Here is a 22,032-nt window from a genome sequence, read left to right on the forward strand (position 1 = left end):
TTGGTGAGACAAAGAACTGAGTTTATTGCTTACTCAGGTGAAGGGAGGTACTACCTTGATGGAGACTTGCAGCCTTTCAGAATGCGAGGGCAAAACGGGGTGTTTATGAAGTGTTGGAGTCTGGTTTAATGTGGGCTCTCAGTGAGGTGGTTTGATTATTACTGGAGAAGGGTCATGATGCAAGCATTTCCGATTGCGAAGACAGAGTTCTGACATGAGGATTCCAAAGAGTCTTGAAGAGTAATAGCCTTTTGATGCTGTCTATTGAAAAACTGAGCATTTTTAAATTGGCTTGTACCGTTTATCTTCCTGGACAGAAGTTGCTTGGAGTAGTAAAGTCATGCCGCTGAAGATGAGAGAATTGTAATTCCAGGCTAGTGAAGACAGCAAATGATGAGCGTGCCAATGGCTTCAGATCTCAGACCTCATCTCTTTCTCTCTCTCTCTTTTTAAAGTTTATTCATTTATTTTTGGCTGTGCTGGATCTTTGATGTTCCTAGTTTCAGCGAGTGGGGGCCACTCTCTAGTTGTGGTGCTCAGGCTTCTCACTGCGGTGGCTTCTCTTGTGAAGCACAGGCTCTGGGCACACAGACTTCAGCAGATGTAGTAGATGTAGTTGCAGTGCTTGAGCTCAGTTGCCCCAGAGCATGTGGACTCTTCCCAGACCAGGGGTTGAACCTGTGTCCCCTGCACTGGCAGATGGATTCTTCACCACTGGAGTACTGGGGAAGTCCACACCTAATTTCTGATATCGTCCTTTTTGAATTCTGGGGGAAGCCTCACATAGTAAGACATTTAACCTCTACTCAAGAAAATTTTAAGTCTCGGTCAGATTTCTCCTGCTTCCTTTCCCTGGGCATAACTTAAGGAGGTCTTCTCTCTCAGAAAAGTCCAGCCATCTCCACCCTCCAGATCCAGCTCCTTGTCCATGTGGCTGGCAGCTCACTGGACTGCAATTTGTCCTGCTGCCCAGCAGTTTAGATTAAGAGGTCAGAAAAGGAAACTTACCCTACACCTCCAGGCCCACGTGTTGTGTCCCTGCATCACTTCCCATGGAAACCCTACATTTGGGAGTGTGGAGTTTGTGCTGGATGTATTCCATCTATCCCTCCAAAACACTCTCCATCCTTCCCCATCCCGCTGTGTGCCTGGGTATGCTGACTTGTATGGTTTATATCAATCTGCACTTTGCCCCTCTGTTCACTTAATTGAAAATACCTGCAGGGAATCAGAGGGAAGATGTATTTATTTCTCCAGATCCCTCCTTTGTGGTCCTTGGTGGGCTGGTGGCATCCTTTAACTGAGTATCATAGCTATGGCACTCTGCAAGCATTTCTTACCCTCTGGGCTTTTGTAACAGTTCTTTCTTCTTGTCCTGATGGCGGGCCTGGGGTTGGAAATAGCCAAAACTAACCTGAGATGCTACATTACCTCTGTGACTTCCCTATAACCTTGCCCACACTTTTGGAAAGAATCTCCTTTTCATTTGACTCTTCTAGAATTATCCAGTTTTCCACTCTCACCTGTTGGAGGATCTGGTCAATATGGGGCTTTGTGGAGTTGTTAGTGTCCTCTTTGGTTGTAGTCAAGTGATACCTGGCAAGTGTTGGATAGATATTTGTTGAATGAATGAGTGACTAAATGTGTGAGTGAATGATTTGAACTCCAACCTCTCCTTGACAAACTTCTAATATTGAGTGTTCACACGTAAATTATAGATGCTTGATTCACTGTGAGTACATTGAACAGATGTAAGTTCTGTGGTTCCATAGAACCACAGGGGCCTCTACTTCTCTGGGTTTGCTCTGTTTATTCATGCTCAGATGTTCTCCTTTCCAGAGGAACAGTGTGAAATAATATAAAGATCATCTGAAATATACAAAATGGTGAAGATGCTATGCTCACTGAATGAAGTAGGATGATTTCTTCAACTCAAAAGCAGATAAGAGGCTCATATCACAAAATAAGAAATGTACACTAAAAATCTCACATGTATAGGTTATGGTTTTTAATGGAATCATACTGAATGAACTGAAGTTAAAGCCATGAGGTATGAATTTACAAGGTTTATGTGACCTTTATCAGAATTAATATTGATTAAACATTATAGCCTTATTACCTTTGATGTAAACTTGATGTAACTATCTTGTAATTATATCTATGGTTACTGTCAATTTCACAATTGCTGGCTCATGGCATTCATTATAATCACCTTTCCACAAGTGTTAGAGGGTCTCCTTTAAATCGTGAGATGTGCCGTGTGATTTGCAGTCCCCTGGGGGCACTCATTTATCTCTCTGGGGAGATACCTTCATGATGGAGCTCGGATAAATTCCAGGCTGGATTGTTCCAAGCTCCCTTTATGAGGCCCAGCTCTCAGGAAGTGCCTAGTTGTTTATAAATCTTTCCATATTATATCTCTTCAAGGAGAGAAATTCCATGATCTTCCTCCCTGGATTTCTCAGCAGGAGAGAAGTCAAGATGGAACTGTCATAATATACTTCATCTTGGCGCAGAGCTCCCCCTTTGATAATCTCCAGGGCACATTCTTCCTTTGGAGATGCTTGTGCAGTGTATATCCCAGCAGTTGCCTTCATGGCTGTGTCTGTGGAGCAAGAAGGGAAGAGTGTGGTTATCCAGGACAAGTAGTGTCTACATGATGGGAGGCCTGCAGACACCAGCAGCTTAGCTTTTAGGGGATGTTGGCCAGTGCTTGTTTGGGCCCTGTCGGGAACACACGGAGAAGACTGGGTTTGTTGAGGGCCTATTGGGCAAAGAGAATCTTAGTGTTCATATGGACCCTGTCTTCCTGGATGGAAATTTGTGGGGGCAACTGGAGGTTACTAGTTGAGTGATTTGAATGAATCAGACTCCTCTCTTGGGTGTTTTGGTTGGAGTGAGGGAGTAATATTGGGGAGCAGAGTGAGGATAGAAGTCATATGATGGGAAGAGTCAATGAGCAAAATCAGAGTGAGGTGTGATAATGAGGACTGACTTGTAAAAGGAAGAGACAGACAGGAATCCAGGCCTTTGCTCCCTTGGCAGCACCAACCACTTTCACTTGGAGGGAAACTATTGTTACCTGCTCTCTTCTCCTAGGATTTGTGTCCTTCTTGCCCAGCTTCTCTCTGTTTCTCCACCCCTTCTTGTTTCACTGTGTGTCTTTGTCTTTCTCTCTGTTTTGTTCTGTAACTACTACTCAATGTATTCAAACTTAAAAAAATTTTTTATTTGGCCGAGTACAGGATCTTAGTGCAGAGTACAGGATCTTAGTTCTCTGATCAGGGATCAAACCCATGCCCCATGCAGTGAAAGTGTGGAATCTTAACCACTGGACTGCCAGGGAAGTCCCTTCAATAAAGTATGATTAAAGTTCTATCACATATTTTAGATAAACTTGCATTTGGACTTACAGAAAAGTTTTAAAAATTATGCAAAGTCTTTCCTTACATCTTTAAATCAAAACATCATACATAACCATTATACAACTATCAACAATATATATGATAGAATTGGAACAATATTACTAACTAAACTGCAGACTTAATTTTTTCACTAATGTCCTTTGTATGTTCCAGGATCTTATCCAGGAGTACACTTAGCAGTAATTTTTTCTTGTTTTCCCTCCGATCTCTGACAGTTCCTTACTCTTTCCTTGTCTCTCATCGCCTTGACACTTTGGAAGTGTTCTGTTCAATGGATCTGTATAAAGCCCCCCAGTTTGGTTTTTTCCCCCTGTTGTTCTCATGATTAGAATGAGATTATGTGTTTTCGACAAGAATACCCCCAAATGATGCTGTGTCCCTCTCAGCGCAACGTATCAAAGTTGTGACATCTGTGACTTATTATTGATATGTTATTAAGGAAAACAAGCTCATATTTAATAATCTCACATAGGAAAGTAATGGCCATCGAGTTTCCATGAGGGACATATGGTGTTCAGAATAGGGTCAGGTGAGGAATGTGCTGTTACGCAACCCAGTTGGTGGTCAGAATGGAGAGAAGGGTCAAAGAGCGGTCAGAAGCTCCACAGGTGACAGAACACATCATTAAAGGGGGTCTAAGTGCTGTCACTGGTTTTCAATGCTTGACACACGATGACGTCAGGGAGTTCAGCACCCTCTTCACCCACCATAGTAAGATAGACAGTCCATCTGCAGGCCATTTATTCCAATTTCTTGACCTTACCTGTGTCGATGAGGCCAAGAATACAGAGGGTGATTGACACATTGACGTTGGTCGCCTCATATTCCATCCTGAGAGAGGAGAAGAACCCATCCAGAGCAAACTTGCTTGCAGAATAGCCAGCAATAAGTGGACAAGCTATTTTCCCTAAATGATATAGAAGTGGGTTAACATGGTCATCCATTGCAGCTCTGACAGAGCTGATCTGTGCTTTATCTGTAGCAGGCTTTGTAACCTCCATGAAGTGCTTCTACCCTTAGTTTCTTTCTACTCCCCAAGGAGATTATCCTGCTGTGCTGAATTTCAAAAAGAAAGAAACATGATGGTATCAAAGAAACTCCACTTGATGGACTGGGATACGGTGTAGAGTGGGCTGCAGGAAAACTTTCATTGAAAAGGGATTAGTTCGATTTTTAGTAAGGGTGATAAACAAGTAGGATTACAAAAGAGCCATGCAATTTCACACCTGGTAACTCTTCCACCTTTGACCCAAGAGCGCTGGAAAGCAAGTGTTTGGCAAGAGCTCTCTACCAGCACAGAGACCTGTCACTGGTCTTTCTACACAAGGGGAATGAAAACTCCTGTCTTTATTTTCTACTCAAAATCACCTTTCTTACTTTCATCAGCCTGGTTAATTCTTAGTTAGTTCTCAGTATTTTGGAGAATATGTGGGCATATGTCCGATCAGTTCAGTTCAGTTCAGTTGCTCAGCCATGTCCAACTCTTTGTGACCCCATAGACTGTAGCATGCCAGGCCTCCCTGTCCATCCCCAACTCCCAGAGTTTACTCAAACTCATGTCCATTGAGTCAGTGATGCTATCCAACCATCTCATCCTCTGTCGTCCCCTCTCCTCCTGCCTTCAGTCTTTCCCAGCATCATGGTCTTTTCCAAGGAATCAGTTCTTCCCATCAGGTGCCCAAAGCATTGGAGTGTCAGCTTCAGCATCAGTCCTTCCAATGAATATTCAGGACTGATTTCCTTTAGGATGGACTGGTTGATCTCCTTTCAGTCCAAGGGACTCTCAAGAGTCTTCTCCAACACCACAGTTCAAAAGCATCAATTCTTTGGCACTCAGCTTTCTTTATAGCCCAACTCTCACATCCATATGTGACTACTGAAAAAACCACAGCCTTGACTAGACGGACCTTTGTTGGCAAAGTAATGTCTCTGCTTTTTAATATGCTATCTAGCTTGGTCATAACTTTTCTTCCAAGAGGAAAGTGTCTTTTAATTTCGTGGCTGTAGTCACCATCTGCAGTGATTTTGGATCCCCCCAAAATAAGGTCTGACATTGTTTCCACTGTTTCTCCATCTATTTGCCATGAAGTGATGGGACTGGATGCCATAATCTTAGTTTTCTGAATGTTGAGCTTTAAGTCAACTTTTTCACTCTTGTCCTTCACTTTCACCACGAGGCTCTTTAGTTCTTCACTTTCTGCATAAGAGTGGTGTGATCTGCACATCCGAGGTTATTGCTATTTCTCCTGGCACTCTTGATTCCAGCTTGTGCTTCATCCAGCCCAGCGTTTTTCATGATGTACTCTGCATATAAGTTAAATAAGCAGGGTGACAATATACAGCCTTGTCATACTCCTTTCCCTATTTGGAATCAGTCTGTTGTTCCATGTCCAGTTCTAACTGTTGCTTCCCGACCTGCATACAGATTTCTAGAGAGACAGGTAAGGTGGTCTGGTATTCCCATCTCTTTCAGAATTTTCCACAGTTTGTTGTGATCCACACAGTCAAAGGCTTTCGCATAGTCAGTAAAGCAGAAATAGATGTTTTTCTGGAATTCTTTCACTTTTTTGGTGAGCCAACAGATGATGGCAATTTGATCTCTGGTTCCACTGCCTTTTCTAAAAGCAACTTGACCATCTGGAAGTTCATGGTTCACGTATTGTTGAAGCCTGGCTTGGAGAATTTTGAGCATTACTTTACTAGCGTGTGAGATGAGTACAATTGTGTGGTAGTTTGAGCATTCTTTGGCATTGCCTTTCTTTGGGATTGGAATGAAAACTGACCTTTCCAGTCCTGTGGCCACTGCTGAGTTTTCCAAATTTGCTGGCATATTGAGTGCAGCACTTTTGCAACATCATCTTTTAGTATTTGAAATAGCTCAACTGGAATTCCATCACCTCCACTAGCTTTGTTCATAGTGATGCTTCCTAAGGCCCACTTGACTTCACATTCCAGGATGTCTGGCTCTAGGTGAGTGATCACACCATCGTGATTATCTGGGTCATGAAAATCTTTTTTGTATAGTTCTTCTGTATATTCTTGCCACCTCTTCTGTTTTCTGTTAGGTCCATACCATTTCTGTTGTTTATTGAGCCCATATTTGCTTGAAATATTCCCTTGGTATCTCTAATTTTCTTGAAGAGATCTCTAGTCATTTCCATTCTATTGTTTTCCTCTATTTCTTTTCATTGCTCACTGAGGAAGGCTTTCTTATTTCTCCTTGCTATTCTTGGAACTTTGCATTCAGGTGAGTATATCTTTCCTTTTCTTCTTTGCCTTTCATTTCTCTTCTTTTCACAGCTATTTGTAAGCCCTCCTCAGACAGCCATTTTGCTTTTTTGCATTTCTTTTTCTTGGGGATGGTCTTGATTCCTGTCTCCTGTACAATGTCACGAACCTCCATCCATAGTTCATCAGGCACTCTGTCTATCAGATCTAGTCCCTTAAATCTATTTGTCACTTCCACTCTATAATCGTAAGGGATTTGATTTAGGTCATACCTGAATGGTCTAGTGCTTTTCTAATTGATTTTCTTCAATTTAAGTCTGAATTTGGCAATAAGGAGTTCATGATCTGAGCCACAGTCAGCTCCTGGTCTTGTTTTTGCTGACTGTATAGAGCTTCTCCACCTTTGGCTGCAAAGAATATAATCAATCTGATTTTGGTGTTGACCATCTGGTGATGTCCATATGTAGAGTCTTCTCTTGAGTTGTTGGAAGAGGGTGTTTGCTTTGACCAGTGCGTTCTCTTGGCAAAGCTCTATTAGCCTTTGTCCTGCTTCATTCTGTACTCCAAGGCCAAATTTGCCTGTTATTCCACATGTTTTTTGACTTCCTACTTTTGCATTCCAGTCTCCTATAATGAAAAGGACATCTTTTTTGTGTGTTAGTTCTTGAAGAACCATTCAACTTCAGCTTCTTCAGCATTACTTGTCGGGGCATAGACTTGGATTACTGTGATATTGAATGGTTTGCCTTGGGAATGAACAGAGATCATTCTGTCATTTTTGAGATTGCATCCAAGTACTGCATTTTGGGCTCCTTTGTTTACTATGATTCCTACTCCATTTCTTCTATGGGATTCCTGCCCACAGTAGTAGGTATAATGGTCATCTGAGTTAAATTCACCCATTCCAGTCCATTTTAGTTCACTGATTCCTAAATTGTTGATGTTCACTCTTGCTGTCTCCTGTTTGACCACTTCCAATTTGCCTTGATTCATGGACCTAACATTCCAGGTTCCTATGCAATATTGCTCTTTACAGCATCAGACCTTGCTTCCATCACAAGTCATATCCACAACTTGGTGTTGTTTTTGCTTTGGGTCTATCTCCTCATTCTTTCTGGAGTTATTTCTCCACTGATCTCCAGTAGCATATTGGGCACCTACCGACCTGGGGAGTTCATCTTTCAGTGTCCTATCTTTTTGCCTTTTCATACTGTTCATGGGGTTCTCAAGGCAAGCATACTGAAGTGGTATGCCATTCCCTTCTCCAGTGGACTGCATTTTGTCAGAACTCTCCACCATGACCCGTCCATCTTGGGTGGCCCTACACAGCATGGCTCATAGTTTCATTGAGTTAGACAAGGCTGTGGTCCATGTGATCAGATTGGTTAGTTTCCTGTGATTGTGGTTTTCAGTCTGTATGCCCGATAACATAACTTATTCACTATACCCTTTGTAAGAGGAGGGAGTGGAGGTGTCCTGAGACCGTAGAGCATTGTTATAGTGAAAAATGAAAGTGAAAGTTGTTCAACCATGTCCGACTCTTTGCGACCCCATGGACTGTGCAATCCATGGAATGTCTAGGCCAGAATACTGGAGTGGTTAGCCTTTCCCTTCTCCAGGGGATCTTCCCAACCCATAGATCAAACCCAGGTCTCCTGCATTACAGGTGGATTCTTTACCAATTGAACCACAAGGGAAGCCCAAGAATACTGGAGTGGGTCGCCTATCCCTTCTCCAGTGGGTCTTCCTGACCCAGAATTCAACCCAGGGTCTCCTGCATTACAGGTGGATTCTTTACCAACTGAGTTATCAAGGAAGCCCATTGTTATAATAGTTACTTTAAAATCCTTGTCTGCTAATTCCAAAATCTGGGTCATTTTAGTACTGATCTCCATTGATTGCCTTTCCTCTTGAATATGGGTCACATATCATATTCTTGTATGTGCAGTGACTTTTCATTGTATGCTTGATATTGTTAGAGTCTTTGGATTCTGTCATATTCTTCCAAAGAGTATTGATTTTTATTTTTTGGTGGGCAGTTAATTTGGCTTCCCTGATGGCACAGATGGTAAGAATCTGTCTGCTTGAGCCCTGGGTTGGGAAGATCCCCTGGAGAAGGGAATGGCTACCCACTTCAGTATTCTTGTCCAGAGAATTCCATGAACAGAGGAGCTGGTGGGCTACAGTCCATGGGGTCGCAAAGAGTTGGATATGACTGAATCACTGACACTCACTTGGCTGAAGCTCTGGGTCTCTTGCAGTAGGTGCCAAGTGAAATCTCTGTTTGATTATTTGAATCTGAACTGAGCTTCTTGATGGCTAGACTGCTCTGTGAGTATTTCAGGGGACGAACAGAGATTTGAGAAAAGTTTATAACGTAGAATTTGGTGCTCTTCTACTGTGGCTCTTTTCTTTCTGGGATGTCTTCCTGCACTTTCCACCTGCTACAGAAACCCCAAGCTGTTCCTTTTGCTTCTACAAGGTACTAAGGTGGCAGATTTCCGGCCTGAAAATGGCACTGATAGGGACCTGCTCTTGAGCATAAGCTACAAAATTGGGAAAATCATCCAGTGTCATTTCCCTCTTTTAAGTGCCAAAAGCTCTCCAGTTTCTGTCTTCTTTTTCTTCTTCTCTTCAGTGCTTTCGGTGGTTGTTTTGTATATTTTTTCCAAGTTTGTTCTCTGGGGAAGGTTGGTCTATTAGGTATTGCCCTGCTATTATGTTAGAGAATTTGCCTGCAGTGCAGGAGACCTGGGTTCCATCCCTGGATCGGGAAGATGCCTTGGAGAAGGAAATGGCAACCCACTCCAGTGTTTTTGCTGGAGAAGGAAATTGCAACCCACTTTAGGATTTGCCTGGAAAATCCTACGGACAGAGGAACCTGGCAGTCTACAGACTACAGGGTCGCAAGAGTCAGACACGACTTAGGGACTAAACTACCGCTACTGTTATTATTGGAATTGGAACTTCTGTGTGTTTTTAAAAATAATAAAGTTGCATTCCAAATCAATAAAGGAAAAATGACTTATTCAATAAAGATGTTGGGAAAGTTGGTTAACTAATTGGAAAAAAGATTGTTAACTCCTTGTTTCATATCATATATAAAAAATGATACATGGAAAATTGTGGCAGGTGATGTTGCCATGTCCATTTCCCTTTCTTTAATAAAAGAGCCTAATTTTATTCAGGATAGCAATGTGTTGAGATAAAACTATTTACTTCCTCAAGATTCCCTTGCTCTTTTGGGTAGTCATGTGCTCTAGACCTGGTCAGTGAGAAATCTAGCAGATGGGTCTCCAGGAAAGATATCGATTACCTGATAAAATAGATGAATTCAGGTGGCTTGTAGCTTTTATGTTTTGCCCTTTCTCCTTCTTTTTAAGTAGACTACAGATACAATGCCTAGAATTGCAGTAGTCATTTATGAACTTGAGGAAATGCTCTATATTAATTATGTAATTAAGGATTATAGTACAAAAATGTGGAATGAGCTTAGATTTTTGAAGATCTCCAAAAAAGCAGTTCTAGACTACTTATTGTCCCAGAAAAAGGGAACCTTATTTAGTGTTAAGCCATTGTGAGTGGAGTTTTGTTACATGTGCAGCAGAATGCACCTCCTGACTGATTAAAAATTTAATCATAGAAAGAGGATAATAGAGGCAAATCGTGATCAGATTCTTATTTAGGAAAAATCATTCTAGCATAAAAGTTAAAAACATGTTAAGGCCGGGAATATTTGATTATAGAAAATGTAAAATTTCTGGATGTCAAAATGGCAACCATAATAGTTTCACTCTAAAGATAAAGGGTAAAATGATAAACTAGAAAATCATTTTCAACATATTAGGCAGACAAAAGCTTAATATCCCCAACCTCTAATGTATAAAGAGCTCTTAGAAATGCAAAAATACAAGCAAATCTCTGTAGGGAACCACTCCATCCTCAATCCTCAGCCATGAGTTTTGGGTTAAGATAACTCTGTAGTCAAGTTCTAGGAATGGGTGTGTGACTCAGGATGTGCAAACAGTTTCTGATACCACTGGGTTACTGACTAGTCTAAGGCTGAACCAAAGCAAGACCCAAGCAGGGCTTCCAGATACGGTGTAGCCAAACCAGAGTTTAGTTTCCTTTTCTTCCTCTGTATTAGGACCCCAAGTGAATTCATGTTTCCACCTGTCGCAGGAACTGCAGTATTGTCTCCATGTGTCTTCTGCCCCTCTTCCTTAGTGGCAGAATCCCAGATTTATAGCTGGGCTCACAGTTATCTGGAATGAAGTCCACATTCCTCAGCTTCTCTCAGCCAGATGTTGCCAGATGACTCGGTGCTGTCCAATAATTTGTACACAGAAGCATGTCATGTGATTTCTGGGATACATCCTTAAAGGAAGAAATCAGTCTCTCCCTTCTCAATCCTTCCTCCTTCTTAGGTTGTGACTGTTGGCTGTGACTCCAGAACTATCATGGATCATGGAGTAGAAGCTTTGTGTTGAGAATGGCAGAGCATCTAGAGAAAAGGAAGGAACCTGGCTGACCATGAGCTGCCCTCCTAGCCCTATACTGGTTACTTCCAGACTTTATTTACCTTTTTAACTTGTTACATCCACTATTATTTTAGGTTTTCTGTGTCAGAGAGCCGCACTTCGCTGTTGAGAGTCCCTGTCGCTTTTACATAATCCATGTGCCAAAGGGAAGCCGATACTATCTCTAAATCTAGGGGTGGCTTGTATGATTTATTTAATACCATCATCCCTGCCCACAGTTGATACAGGGATGGGCGTGGGCCCCATTTTGGACCAGTGAGGCTCAAGGGGAATTTTGTTGGAGTGTCTGGGAAAGTTCTTTGTCCTTTTAGGAGAGTTTCTTAAAGTAGAAATCCTGTTTCTCTTCTGCTGGATGTTTTTGTGTATGGCTGAAATTGTTGCAGCTATCTCATGACCAGCCTGAGGATGAAGCTGCACGTGGAAGAGAGCAGAGCCAAGAGAGTCATGGGGACACTGAACTTGAGCCAAGTCAACTGTGAAGCCAGCCCTGCATCTGGACTTCCAGTCATGTCAATAATTTTCCTTATCGTTTAAGCCAAAAATAGATCCAAATTGCTTACAAGAATAGCATAATGGCTAACAGTATGAGCTCTAGAGTGAGATGACCAGGGTGTGAAATCCCAAGCATACCATTTCTTAGCTATAATATGTGGGTAATAATATTACTAAGCTGAAGTAATCCATGTATTAGATTTAGCACAAGCTGACACATAGAAAGCACTTAGAAATGCCATTATTATTAGTATTTCAAATTGGTGAGAAAAGTGTAAGCTGTTCAAAAAATCATGTGAGAATGAATAGCTAGCTACTTAAAGAAAAGAAAAATGCCATTCTAATAAACAGATTCAAATTATATTAGGCAGTACTTTGTGAAAACTAAAAGAATGCAATATGGGTGAATATATAATCTCAAGGTAAGAGATACTTTTAAAGCATGAACTCAAAGGCATATGCTCTAAAGGAAGAGATAAAGAGATCTGAATATATGAGATTTAAACAGCGTCAGTGTACTAGAAATGCTCACCACTGACTCACTACACAGATCCCCTTCAAAAAGGTTTTGCATTTCCATCCACAGAAGATCAGGTCAGTGGTGGTTAATGTGCACAATGGCTTGAACACTCATCATGTCTCTCTTAAGAAACTGAAATAAGCAACTCTAGGATTCTAATTAGCTGCTGTGAACTTTGAACTAAAACTTTATATAAGACTAGGACTTGAGTAACCATTTATAGTCATGGAAAGGGCTAAGTAAACAGACAAACAAAATAGGCAGCCACATGGAGGAGACAAAGAAAATAAGCATTAAAATTGGAGCTAAATAAGAGCTAAAGTTTATTTAGCTCTTATATATAATTTAGAGTCTCAAGACTAAGTCATTGCCTACAGTTGCAGAGTTGGAGAACTAGAATTCAAAATTTGATTCTAGTGGCTCACACATATGGTGATGTTTGCTCTGTAGATGTCATTGTTCTTTACATGAGTGTTTCTTAGGAGCCATGCGTCAAATCCAACCTTTCCTGGAGTGGGTGAAGATTCTCTCTACTTGACAGTTAAGCCCCAAATAGGCAAAATTTATGAAAAGCAGAAATATTTACACTTTTAAGCTGACAGCTGCTGTGAAAGTGCTGCACTTAATAGGCCAGCAAATTTGGAAAACTCAGCAGTGGCCCCTGGACTGGAAAAGGTCAGTTTTCATTCCAGTCCCAAAGAAAGACAGTGCCAAAGAATGTTCAAATTACCACACAATTGCACTCATTTCACATGCTAGCAAAGTAATGCTCACAATTCTCCAAGCCAGGCTTCAACAGTACATGAACAGAGAACTCCCAGATGTTCAAGCTGGATTTAGAAAAGGCAGAGGAACCAGAGATCAAATTGCCAACATCCACTGGGTCACAGAAAAAGCAAGAGAATTCCAGAAAAACATCTACTTCTGCTTCGTTGACTACACTAAAGACTTTGACTGTGTGGATCACAACATAATGTGGAAAATTCTGAAAGAGATGGGAATACCAGACCACCTGACCTGCCTCCTGAGAAACCTGTATGCAGGTCAGGAAGCAACAGTTAGAACTGGACATGGAACAACAGACTGGTTCCAAATTGGGAAAGGAGTACATCAAGGATATATATCATCACCTTGCTTATTTAACTTCTATGCGGAGTACATCATGCAAAATGCCAGGCTGTATGAAGCACAACTGGAATTAAGACTGCTGGGAGAAATAGCAATAACCTCAGATATACAAATGACACCAGCCTTCTGGCAGAAAGTGAAGACGGATTAAAGATTCTCTTGATGAAGGTGAAAGAGGAGTGTGAAAAAGCTGGATTAAAACTCAACATTCAAAAAATGATGATCACGGCATCTAGTTCCATCACTTCATTCAAATAGATGGGCAAACAATGGAAATAGTGACAGACGTTATTTTCTTGGGCTCTAAAATCACTGCAGATGGTGACTGCAGCCATGAAATTAAAAGACACTTGCTTCTTGGAAGAAAAATTATGACAAACCTAGACAACATATTAAAAAGCAGAGATATTACTTTGCTGACAAAAGTCCATATTGTCAAAGCTTTGGTTTTTCCAGTAGTCATGTATGGATGTGAGAGATGGACCATAAAGAAGGCTGAGCACCGAAAAATTGATGCTTTTGAACTGTGGTGTTGGAGAAGACTCTTGAGAGTCCCTTAGATTGCAAGGAGATCAAAGCAGTCAATCCTAAAGGAAATCAGTCCTGAATATTCACTGGAAGGACTGATGGAAGGACTGATACTGAAGCTGAAACCCCGATACTTTGGCCACCTAATGGGAAGAACTGACTCATTGGGAAAGACCCTGATGCTGGGAAAGATTGAAGGCAGGAGGAGAAGGGGACAAAAGAGGATGAGATGGTTGGATGCCATCACTGACTCGATGGACATGAGTTTGAGCAAGCTCTGGGAGATGGTGAAGGACAGGGAAGCCTGGCGTGCTGCAGTCACGGGGTTGCAAAGAGTTGGACAGGACTGAGCGAGTGAACAACACCAGCAAAGCTGACAGGTGAGGGTACCCATAAGTAGATAGGGCTAGTTACCCCTGGTCCTTTTGTATTAGTTTCCTGGTGCTGCCATAACAAATTTACAGAAACTTGGAGGCTTAGACAACAATTTATTCTCTCACAGCTCTGGAGGTTAGCTGTCTAAAACCAAGGTATCAGCAGGGCCACATTGCCTCCAAAGGCTTTCGTGAGGAATCCTTTCTTATCTCACCAAACTTCTAATGTCTGCTCCTCATCTTTGGTGTTTCTTGGCTTGTAGATACATCACTCCAGTCTCTGCCTCCATCCTCACAAATTTAGGTATGTCTTTTGCTCATTTTATTAAGGCGCTTTTCATTGGATTTAGACTCATCCGGATAATCTGGGATGATCTCATTTTGAGATCCTAAATTACATCTGCAGAGATCTTTTTTTTTCATATAAGCTCACATTCACAGGTCTCACGTGGACAATGTTTGCGGAGGGGGGTTGGTGGTTACCATTTGGTCCTTATACACTTCTAGATGATGATAAAGATATTGACTGTGGCATTTCTTAATGTGTCTGTCCAGGTAGCAGCAGAAATGCAGAAGCAAGGGACCATGTGAACCTATAGTCTGCATTCTTGTAGCAGTGATATTTGTCCCACTAATGGAGCTTAGTGTATCCCATTTTCTAGTCTTTTTCTACAAAATTAGTTAATAAATTAGTTTTTGGCTGTGTTGGATGTTCATTGCTCTGCACGGGCTTTCTTTAGGTGGCAGCCCCCGGGGACTACTCTTGCAGTGCCTGTGGGCAGAGCATGGGCCGGAGAGTTCGACTCATTAGTTGCGATGCACAGGCTTTGTTGCTCCGCAGCCTGTGGGACCTTCCCAGATCAAGGATCGAACCGGTGTCTCCTGTACTGGCAGGGGGATTCTTAACCACTTGACTGCCAGGGAAGTCCCCACTTTCTATCCTTGATTATGACTTACATAATGCTCAAAGTACAAAAAAGGATTCTAAATTGTTTTGCAGGAGAAAGGGAGACAGATTTTTTTTTTTTATTGTTGTTGTTCCTAAAGGGAAAGAAGAAAAAAGGAGAGGGATAGGAAAGGAGCCAGACCTGGCAGAAGAGTTTTGAAAAATTCGTCAAATAGATGTATGGTTTCAAAAAACAATATAAGGGGTGAAGCAAAATACTGAACTGACATACAGATGACCAATAGGCACATGAAAAATGCCCAACATTGCTAATTTTTAGAGACATGTATATCAGAACTACAATGAGGTATCATTGCACACTGGTCAGAATGGCCATCACCAAAAAATTTAGAAACAATAAATTCTGGAGAGGATGTGGAGAAAAGGGAGCCCTTCTATGCTCCTGGTGGGAATCTAAGTTGGTACAACCATTATGAAGTTCCCTTAAAAACTGAGAACAGAGTTACCATATGATCCTACAATCCCACTTCTGAGCATATATTGCCTGAGAAAAAGGAATAGGCCCACAGACAAAGGAAACAAACTTATGGTTACCAAAAGGGAAAGAGAGGGAGGAATAAATTAGGAATTTGGGATTAACAGATACACTACTATGTATAAAATAGATAACCAACAAGGACCTACTGTATTAGCATCAGGAACTATACTGGATATTTTGTAGTAACCTGTAATGGAAAAGAATCTGAAAAAGAATAGATATGTATGTATAACTGAATCACTTTGGTGTACTCCTGAAACTAACACACACACATACATGAAGAATACTGAATTATTAGATAAGAGTCAAGATTGAACTGACTACTGAAAGATATTCATCTTTATTATGAAAAAATATGCACGAGGTACACTGCAACCTAATTACTTATGGGAACTGTCAGTTTTTCAGAAGGCTGCAGCTGTCACTAACATTCATTATAACCATATTTCATCTGTCAAATTCCGTGGCCTGCCATTGACCAGCCAACCTTTAAGCCAGTAGTTCTCAGATTTAATTCCCACAAGGATTATGTGGTAAGAACCTGCAAACTGGAGCCCACCTCCTCCTCAGATTCTTCTACTTGGTGGTCTGGGTTGGAGGGCTGTGCTGAAGGGTTCAGTGGGAAAGAGGGTCTCTATCCATAAACCATAGCCAGGATGGTTTTAAGGGTGGTTATGGCAGAAGGAAAGGCATGGTGACATAAGCTTACTGAACCTGATCTAAGACCTCACAGGAGAAATGGAGGGGGAAGGTCTTTGGAAGGAGGAGCACTCTCTCAAAATGACAGTTGGACGGGCTGTCAGTAAACTATGAGTTGTTGTATCTCTTTAAGGCTCAAACTAGTGTGATCAGGGAAAACATGTGTCCAAAATCTAAAGTGAATATTCAGGTGAAGAAAGATGTTGAGCTAATTAGGAAACTTCAGCTGCAGGTGGTAAATTCTGAACTCTGACTTGATGAAAGAAAATTCAGGAAGAGCCAGGGTGGTGTGGAAAAGGCTTGTACAGAAATTAGAGGTGAGAATTGGGTTAGTTACAATGAAAAGCCAATAGAGCAGGAAAAATAGTAACAACGTTTGTTATATTTTCTCCTCTGTAAAGTATAGGCTTATACACTTGTCCAAAACCCTTAGGGCCTGTTGTGTTATAGCATTATTTTTGAAATTTAGAAGATGGTGCAAAGCTTATACTGTAAATGGTGGTGGTGGTAGTGGTGGTGGTTTAGTCACTAAGCCGTGTCGGACTCTTTTGGAACCCCATGGACTCAGCCCACCAGGTTCCTCTGTCCATGGCATTTCCCAGACAAGAATACTGGAGTCGGTTGCCATTTCTTCTCCAATAATGTTTATTGTTGTATATAATATGAAAGTGAAAGCCATTCAGTCGTGTCCGACTCTGCAACCCCATGGACTACGCAGCCCATGGAATTCTCCAGGCCAGAATACTGGAGAGGGTAGCTGTTCCCTTCTCCAGAGGATCTTCCCAACCCAGGGATCGAACCCAGGTCTTCCACATTGCCGGCAGATTCTTTACCATCTGAGTCACGAGGGAAGCCCAAGAATACTGGAGTGGGTAGCCTATCCCTTCTTATCCCTTCAGGACAAGCCTATCTCTTATCCCAAATTAAACCAGGGTCTCCTGCATTGCAGGTGGATTCTTTACCAGCTGAGTTACCAGGGAATCCCATATATGACATGCAGTATTGTATACATTGTATACAACACTTCTAGTAGGACCTCGGGAGGTATCCTATAAGCAAACACATAATTTCTGCACTGAGATATTTAAAAGTTCACACTGAGATAAAGGCTTTAAGTAGCCTCACTTCAGTTCAAGTTAAATTAATTTTATATAATTACTTATTTTTTTTTTAATTCTTGCTTTTCAGAGCCTTTTTCTTTACTCCTCCCCGCCCTGCCACCAGTTTTTGGATTTTGAAATTGCAGATAAAGGATTGTAAAACAGGGTAGGCTCACTAAAGGAAAGCAGAAATGTATCAAAAAATAGAATAAAGAGGAAAAAGCCTCCTAGGTTCTCAGTATTCTAAAACAATCTGGGTGCATGTCACTAAAGTCTGTTTTCTCTTCAAAGCACTGTTCTCACTCACTTGCCCACACAATGCCACTTAGCTGTGTGAGGAGGCCCTTGCATTCGAAGTTTCAGAGAGCTGAAAAGGGCAGAGTCCCTTTTAAAATACACAGACTTCTATTTTTCAGAAAGGATCTTTGAGCTAAGGGGAACTGGTCAAGGTGGAATAAATAATACGTAAGAGGATGTTAAAATTTGACTTTTCCTGCTCTAGTTTCAGCTGAGGTTCAAAGATTGAGATTGTAGTAAACTTCAAAGGCCTCAATCTTCTGAAGGAAGGTTCCAGACTACCTGTGCAACTTATTTAGGATGTGGTAATATAAACAAACCCCACCCCCTGCAAACCCTAAAAAACAAAATCAAGTTTGCAACATGTAGACCCTTAACCATCCCAAGGGAATAAGAAGGGCCGAAGGTGAAGAGGTCAGAGAGGACAGGTATTAGGGCAAAGAAATGAGCAGTGTCTCACTGAGTTTCCTAGAAGAAGGGGTTGATCCTTATGAGAGGAGCTTCAGGGGCACCTCATGGAGTCCTTGTCCCCAGCAGTTTGGGGGGCACTCGGGGCTGGGGTTTGACCCAGCCTGGGAGGCGCTGGTTACGGGCAAGGCCCCTGCAGAGCTAGTACAAACTGTCACACAAAAGGGCACTCTCCCAGTAGGGGGCCCGAAATCCTGCCCACACTCTGCTCACCTCCCTATGGGCCTCGGCCCAGGGCTCATCCCTTCTCCCCTGGAGTCATTTCCAGTTCCTGCCCGAAAGGCCAGCAGTACGTGGTGAGTGTGTCTCCTTGCACTCCCACTGTATTTTCAGAGTCTAACGGAAATGACACAAGCAACTGCTGTCCAGCTCACTGGAAGAATTCAAAATCCCAGCAGGGTCCTCTGGGGAACGTGCACGAACCTCCAAAAACCCATGAAAGCACCCAGTGCCCGAGGTAGGTGTGGTCCCCCTCCCAGTCCAGAGAACATGAGATTTTGACATGGACCAAAGTGCCCAGAGGACACCAAGGCTGTAATATCTGGACATCAGCCAAGGAAGACCTTCTCCACCCTGCATCGTCCCTTTGATTTTTTAGGAGCTACCAGAGGGAGCCTGGTGAGGAGGAGGATACCGGGGCAGGAGGACAGGCTGAACGTATCTCTTTTCTATCCCAGATTTCCTAAGCAACAGGTTCAAGCTTGATGAGGGGGGAAGCTTTTTTTTTTCCCTTTTAAAAAAATATTATTTATTTATTTAGTCTGTGCCATGTCTTAGTTGAGGCACTCGAGATTTTTAGTTGCAGCTTGCAAACTCTTAGTTGCAGCATGTGGGATCTAGTTCCCTAACCGGGGGCCCCCTGCATTGGGGATGCAGACTCTTAACCCCTGGACCACCAGGGAAGTCCTGGGAGAAGCTTTGCTTAGAGGTGAGTTACAAATGGGTGGATGTTTTAATTACTGAAGTGAGACCTTTCCTGAAACTGGAAGCAGCCAAAATATCCTTTATTATTCTAGAGTGTGGTGTGTCATCTGCCCTTGATCGTGTCCAGGTTCAGAGAAGAACTCACCCATAGAACAGGTCTGAAGGAAGGAATAAATTTGTTTTCTGATTGCACCCTATGGGATCCACTTGTTCAACTATTGTTCATAAACAATAGGCTGGAATATGAAACTAATTATATCAAATGGATAAATAAATAAATTACTGTTCTAACATGGGCTTCCCAGGTGGTTCAATGGTAAAGAACCTGCCTGCCAAGCTGGAGACATGGGTTTGATGCCTGGGTGGGGCAGATCCCCTGGAGAAGGAAACGGCAACCCACTCCAGTGTTCTTGCCTGGAGAATCCCACGGACAGAGGAGCCTGGTGGGCCACAGTCCATGGGGTCACAAAAAGTCAGACAGGGCTGAGTGCCTAAATCACCACCACCACTGCTCTAATATGCACTGAGCAGTCAGAAAGTGAAGGGATTAGAAGTCTGAGTGCTTTTGCTCAGGGTTCAGTTTTGGTTTATGTAGGGAGAATGGAGCCGGCAGTTAGATTTATTTTCTGGGAAGTTTTAGACCACAAAGAAACAGAACTGTGGTGACCATATTTTCTAAAGCAAAATATAGGACATGGTGTCTGACAAGTAAGGGTGCAGACTTGGTGATAAATGGGCCAGACTGTTTGCAATTAGCTCTGTCCCAGAAACGCAGGGACTTAGCCACTGTAGAAACAGCAAGAGCCAGGGAACTGGCAGACTAGCTGTATGCTGGAGCTTGTTAGCTGAGCAGAGGAGGTCAAAAGCAGGCCTCCGTGCTTGATTTCAGACTCTTGGTCTTCAGAACTGTGAGAAAATACATTTCTGTTGACCTCAGACCCGGCTTATGGTAATGTGTTACAACAGGTGTAAGGAACCAATAAACTGCATTCCTCACTTGTATGGTTATGTCGGAGAATGTCCTTGCCTGTGGGAAATGCATGCTGACCTATTCAGGAATGATGGGATATGAGGTCAGCAACTGCCTCAATTAAAATAGCAATTACTCTCAAATAGTTCAGTTACAGGGTGATGGGGAAGTCATTTGTCCTATTCTTGCAACTCCTCCATAGGTCTGAAACTATTTCAAAAGACAAAAAAATCCCTGTCTTAGGGTTCTAGTGACTTGGAAGAAGTGATAGTGGATTGTGTGGGGCTTTTTATGGGTTCCTCAGAGGTCCCCAGAGACTTCCTTGGCATGAGCAATGGTTCCTCTAGCTCACTTCACTAAGCACCCTCCTCATTCCAGGGCTCCAGTCAGTCCAGCCTTCCTGACCCAGTCCATCCACCATCCCTGAACAGGTGACCCCAGGCCAGTTCCTCTTCACCCCTTCCAGGTCTCTGGGAAGCCTGCTACGTGTGGATGTATTTGATCCAATGATGCACACAGCTTCACTCTCAAGTGAAAACAGTTTCAGCCCTGCCTCTTGCCTTTAGGCTTGCAAGTATGAGTCAAATACCAATCCCCAACCTCCAGGGACACTTGTAAAGGTCTCCAAATAATCCTCTTGAAGCCCCTCTCATGTGACATAAAGTGAAGGCGACACAAATGTCTACCCTGAAACCTTCGTGGATGAACCTGACCCCTGCTGGATGAGCACATGTGTTTGCTTAGTCACTCAGTCGTGTCTGACTCTGCCCGACCCCATGGACTATATAGCCTGCCAGGCTCCTCTGTCCATGGGGATTCTCCAGGCCAGAATACCGGAGTGGGTAGCCATTCTCTTCTGCAGCAGATCAAACCTGGGTCTCCCTCATCGCAGGCAGACTCTTTACGGTCTGAGCCACCAGGGAAGCCCATGAATACTATAGTGGGTAGCCTATCCCTTTTACTGGGGGATCTTCCCTACCCAGGAACCAAACTGGGTCTCCTGCATTGCAGGCGGATTCTTTACCAGCTGAGTTACTAGGGAAGCCCGGGATGAACACACAGGACACTGACAAGTCTCTCTAAGCACAACTATTTAGGCTGCATGTGGGAGATTTGGTGATGTCGGTGGAATTGGTTTGGGCCCAGCCTTCAACTGTGGGGATTCTTAAAATCTCTTTTTTTATTCTTGTCGTGGGAGAAGTGCTGAGGCTCTAAGGCAATCGGAGGAGCTACATTTCCCAGGCCCTCCTGTACCTGCACAGAAGTGCTCTTGCCAAAGTCACCTTGTGAAATTAAGCAAAGGCTTTATCTTATCTTCAAAGAATTTTGGGTTGATTCAACACCATGCGCTGCCTCCTCTTCAGCCAAAACCCTCCCCTGAGTGTCCTCCGCAACTTTGACTGCCCGTGTCAGTTCTCTCTTACTGGTTTCAGCTAGTCACTCCAATGAATATTTAGGACTGATTTCCTTTAGGATGGACTGATCGGATCTCCTTGCATTCCAAGGGACTCTCAAGAGTCCAAGGACCAAGCATATTTTAATTTCATGGCTGCTCCATTTCTTCTAAGGGATTCTTGCCCAGAGTAGTAGATAAAATGGTCATCTGAGTTAAATTCACCCATTCCAGTCCATTTTAGTTCGCTGATTCCTAAAATGTTGATGTTCACTCTTGCCAGCTCCTTGGAAGAAAAGTTATGACCAACCTAGACAGCATATTAAAAAGCAGAGACATTACTTTGCCAACAAAGGTTCGTCTAGTCAAATCTATGGTTTTCCCAGTAGTCATGTATGGATGTGAGAGTTGGACTATAAAGAAAGTTGAGCACAAAGAACTGATGCTTTTGAACTGTGGTGTTGGAGAAGACTCGTGAGAGTCCCTTGGACTGCAAGGAG

General features: G+C 42.6%; 2 protein-coding genes across 2 annotated transcripts in view; one reads left to right on the top strand and one right to left on the bottom strand.

Moving 5' to 3' along the window:
• Window positions 1-22,032, top strand: part of C5H1orf74 (chromosome 5 C1orf74 homolog) — a 134,983-nt gene that overhangs the window by 39,898 nt on the left and 73,053 nt on the right. The window lies entirely within an intron of this gene.
• Window positions 1,987-22,032, bottom strand: part of HSD11B1 (hydroxysteroid 11-beta dehydrogenase 1) — a 59,276-nt gene continuing 39,230 nt past the window's right edge. Inside the window, exons 6-7 of the mRNA XM_065936290.1 lie at window positions 4,189-4,332; window positions 1,987-2,605 (exon numbers count right to left, since the gene is read on the bottom strand). Coding sequence (XP_065792362.1) covers window positions 2,388-2,605; window positions 4,189-4,332 — 362 coding nt within the window. The 3' untranslated portion in view covers window positions 1,987-2,387. The remainder of the gene's footprint in view (window positions 2,606-4,188; window positions 4,333-22,032) is intronic.

The sequence above is a fragment of the Muntiacus reevesi genome, chromosome 5 (genome assembly GCF_963930625.1).
Source record: "Muntiacus reevesi chromosome 5, mMunRee1.1, whole genome shotgun sequence".
Lineage (NCBI taxonomy): Eukaryota > Metazoa > Chordata > Mammalia > Artiodactyla > Cervidae > Muntiacus > Muntiacus reevesi.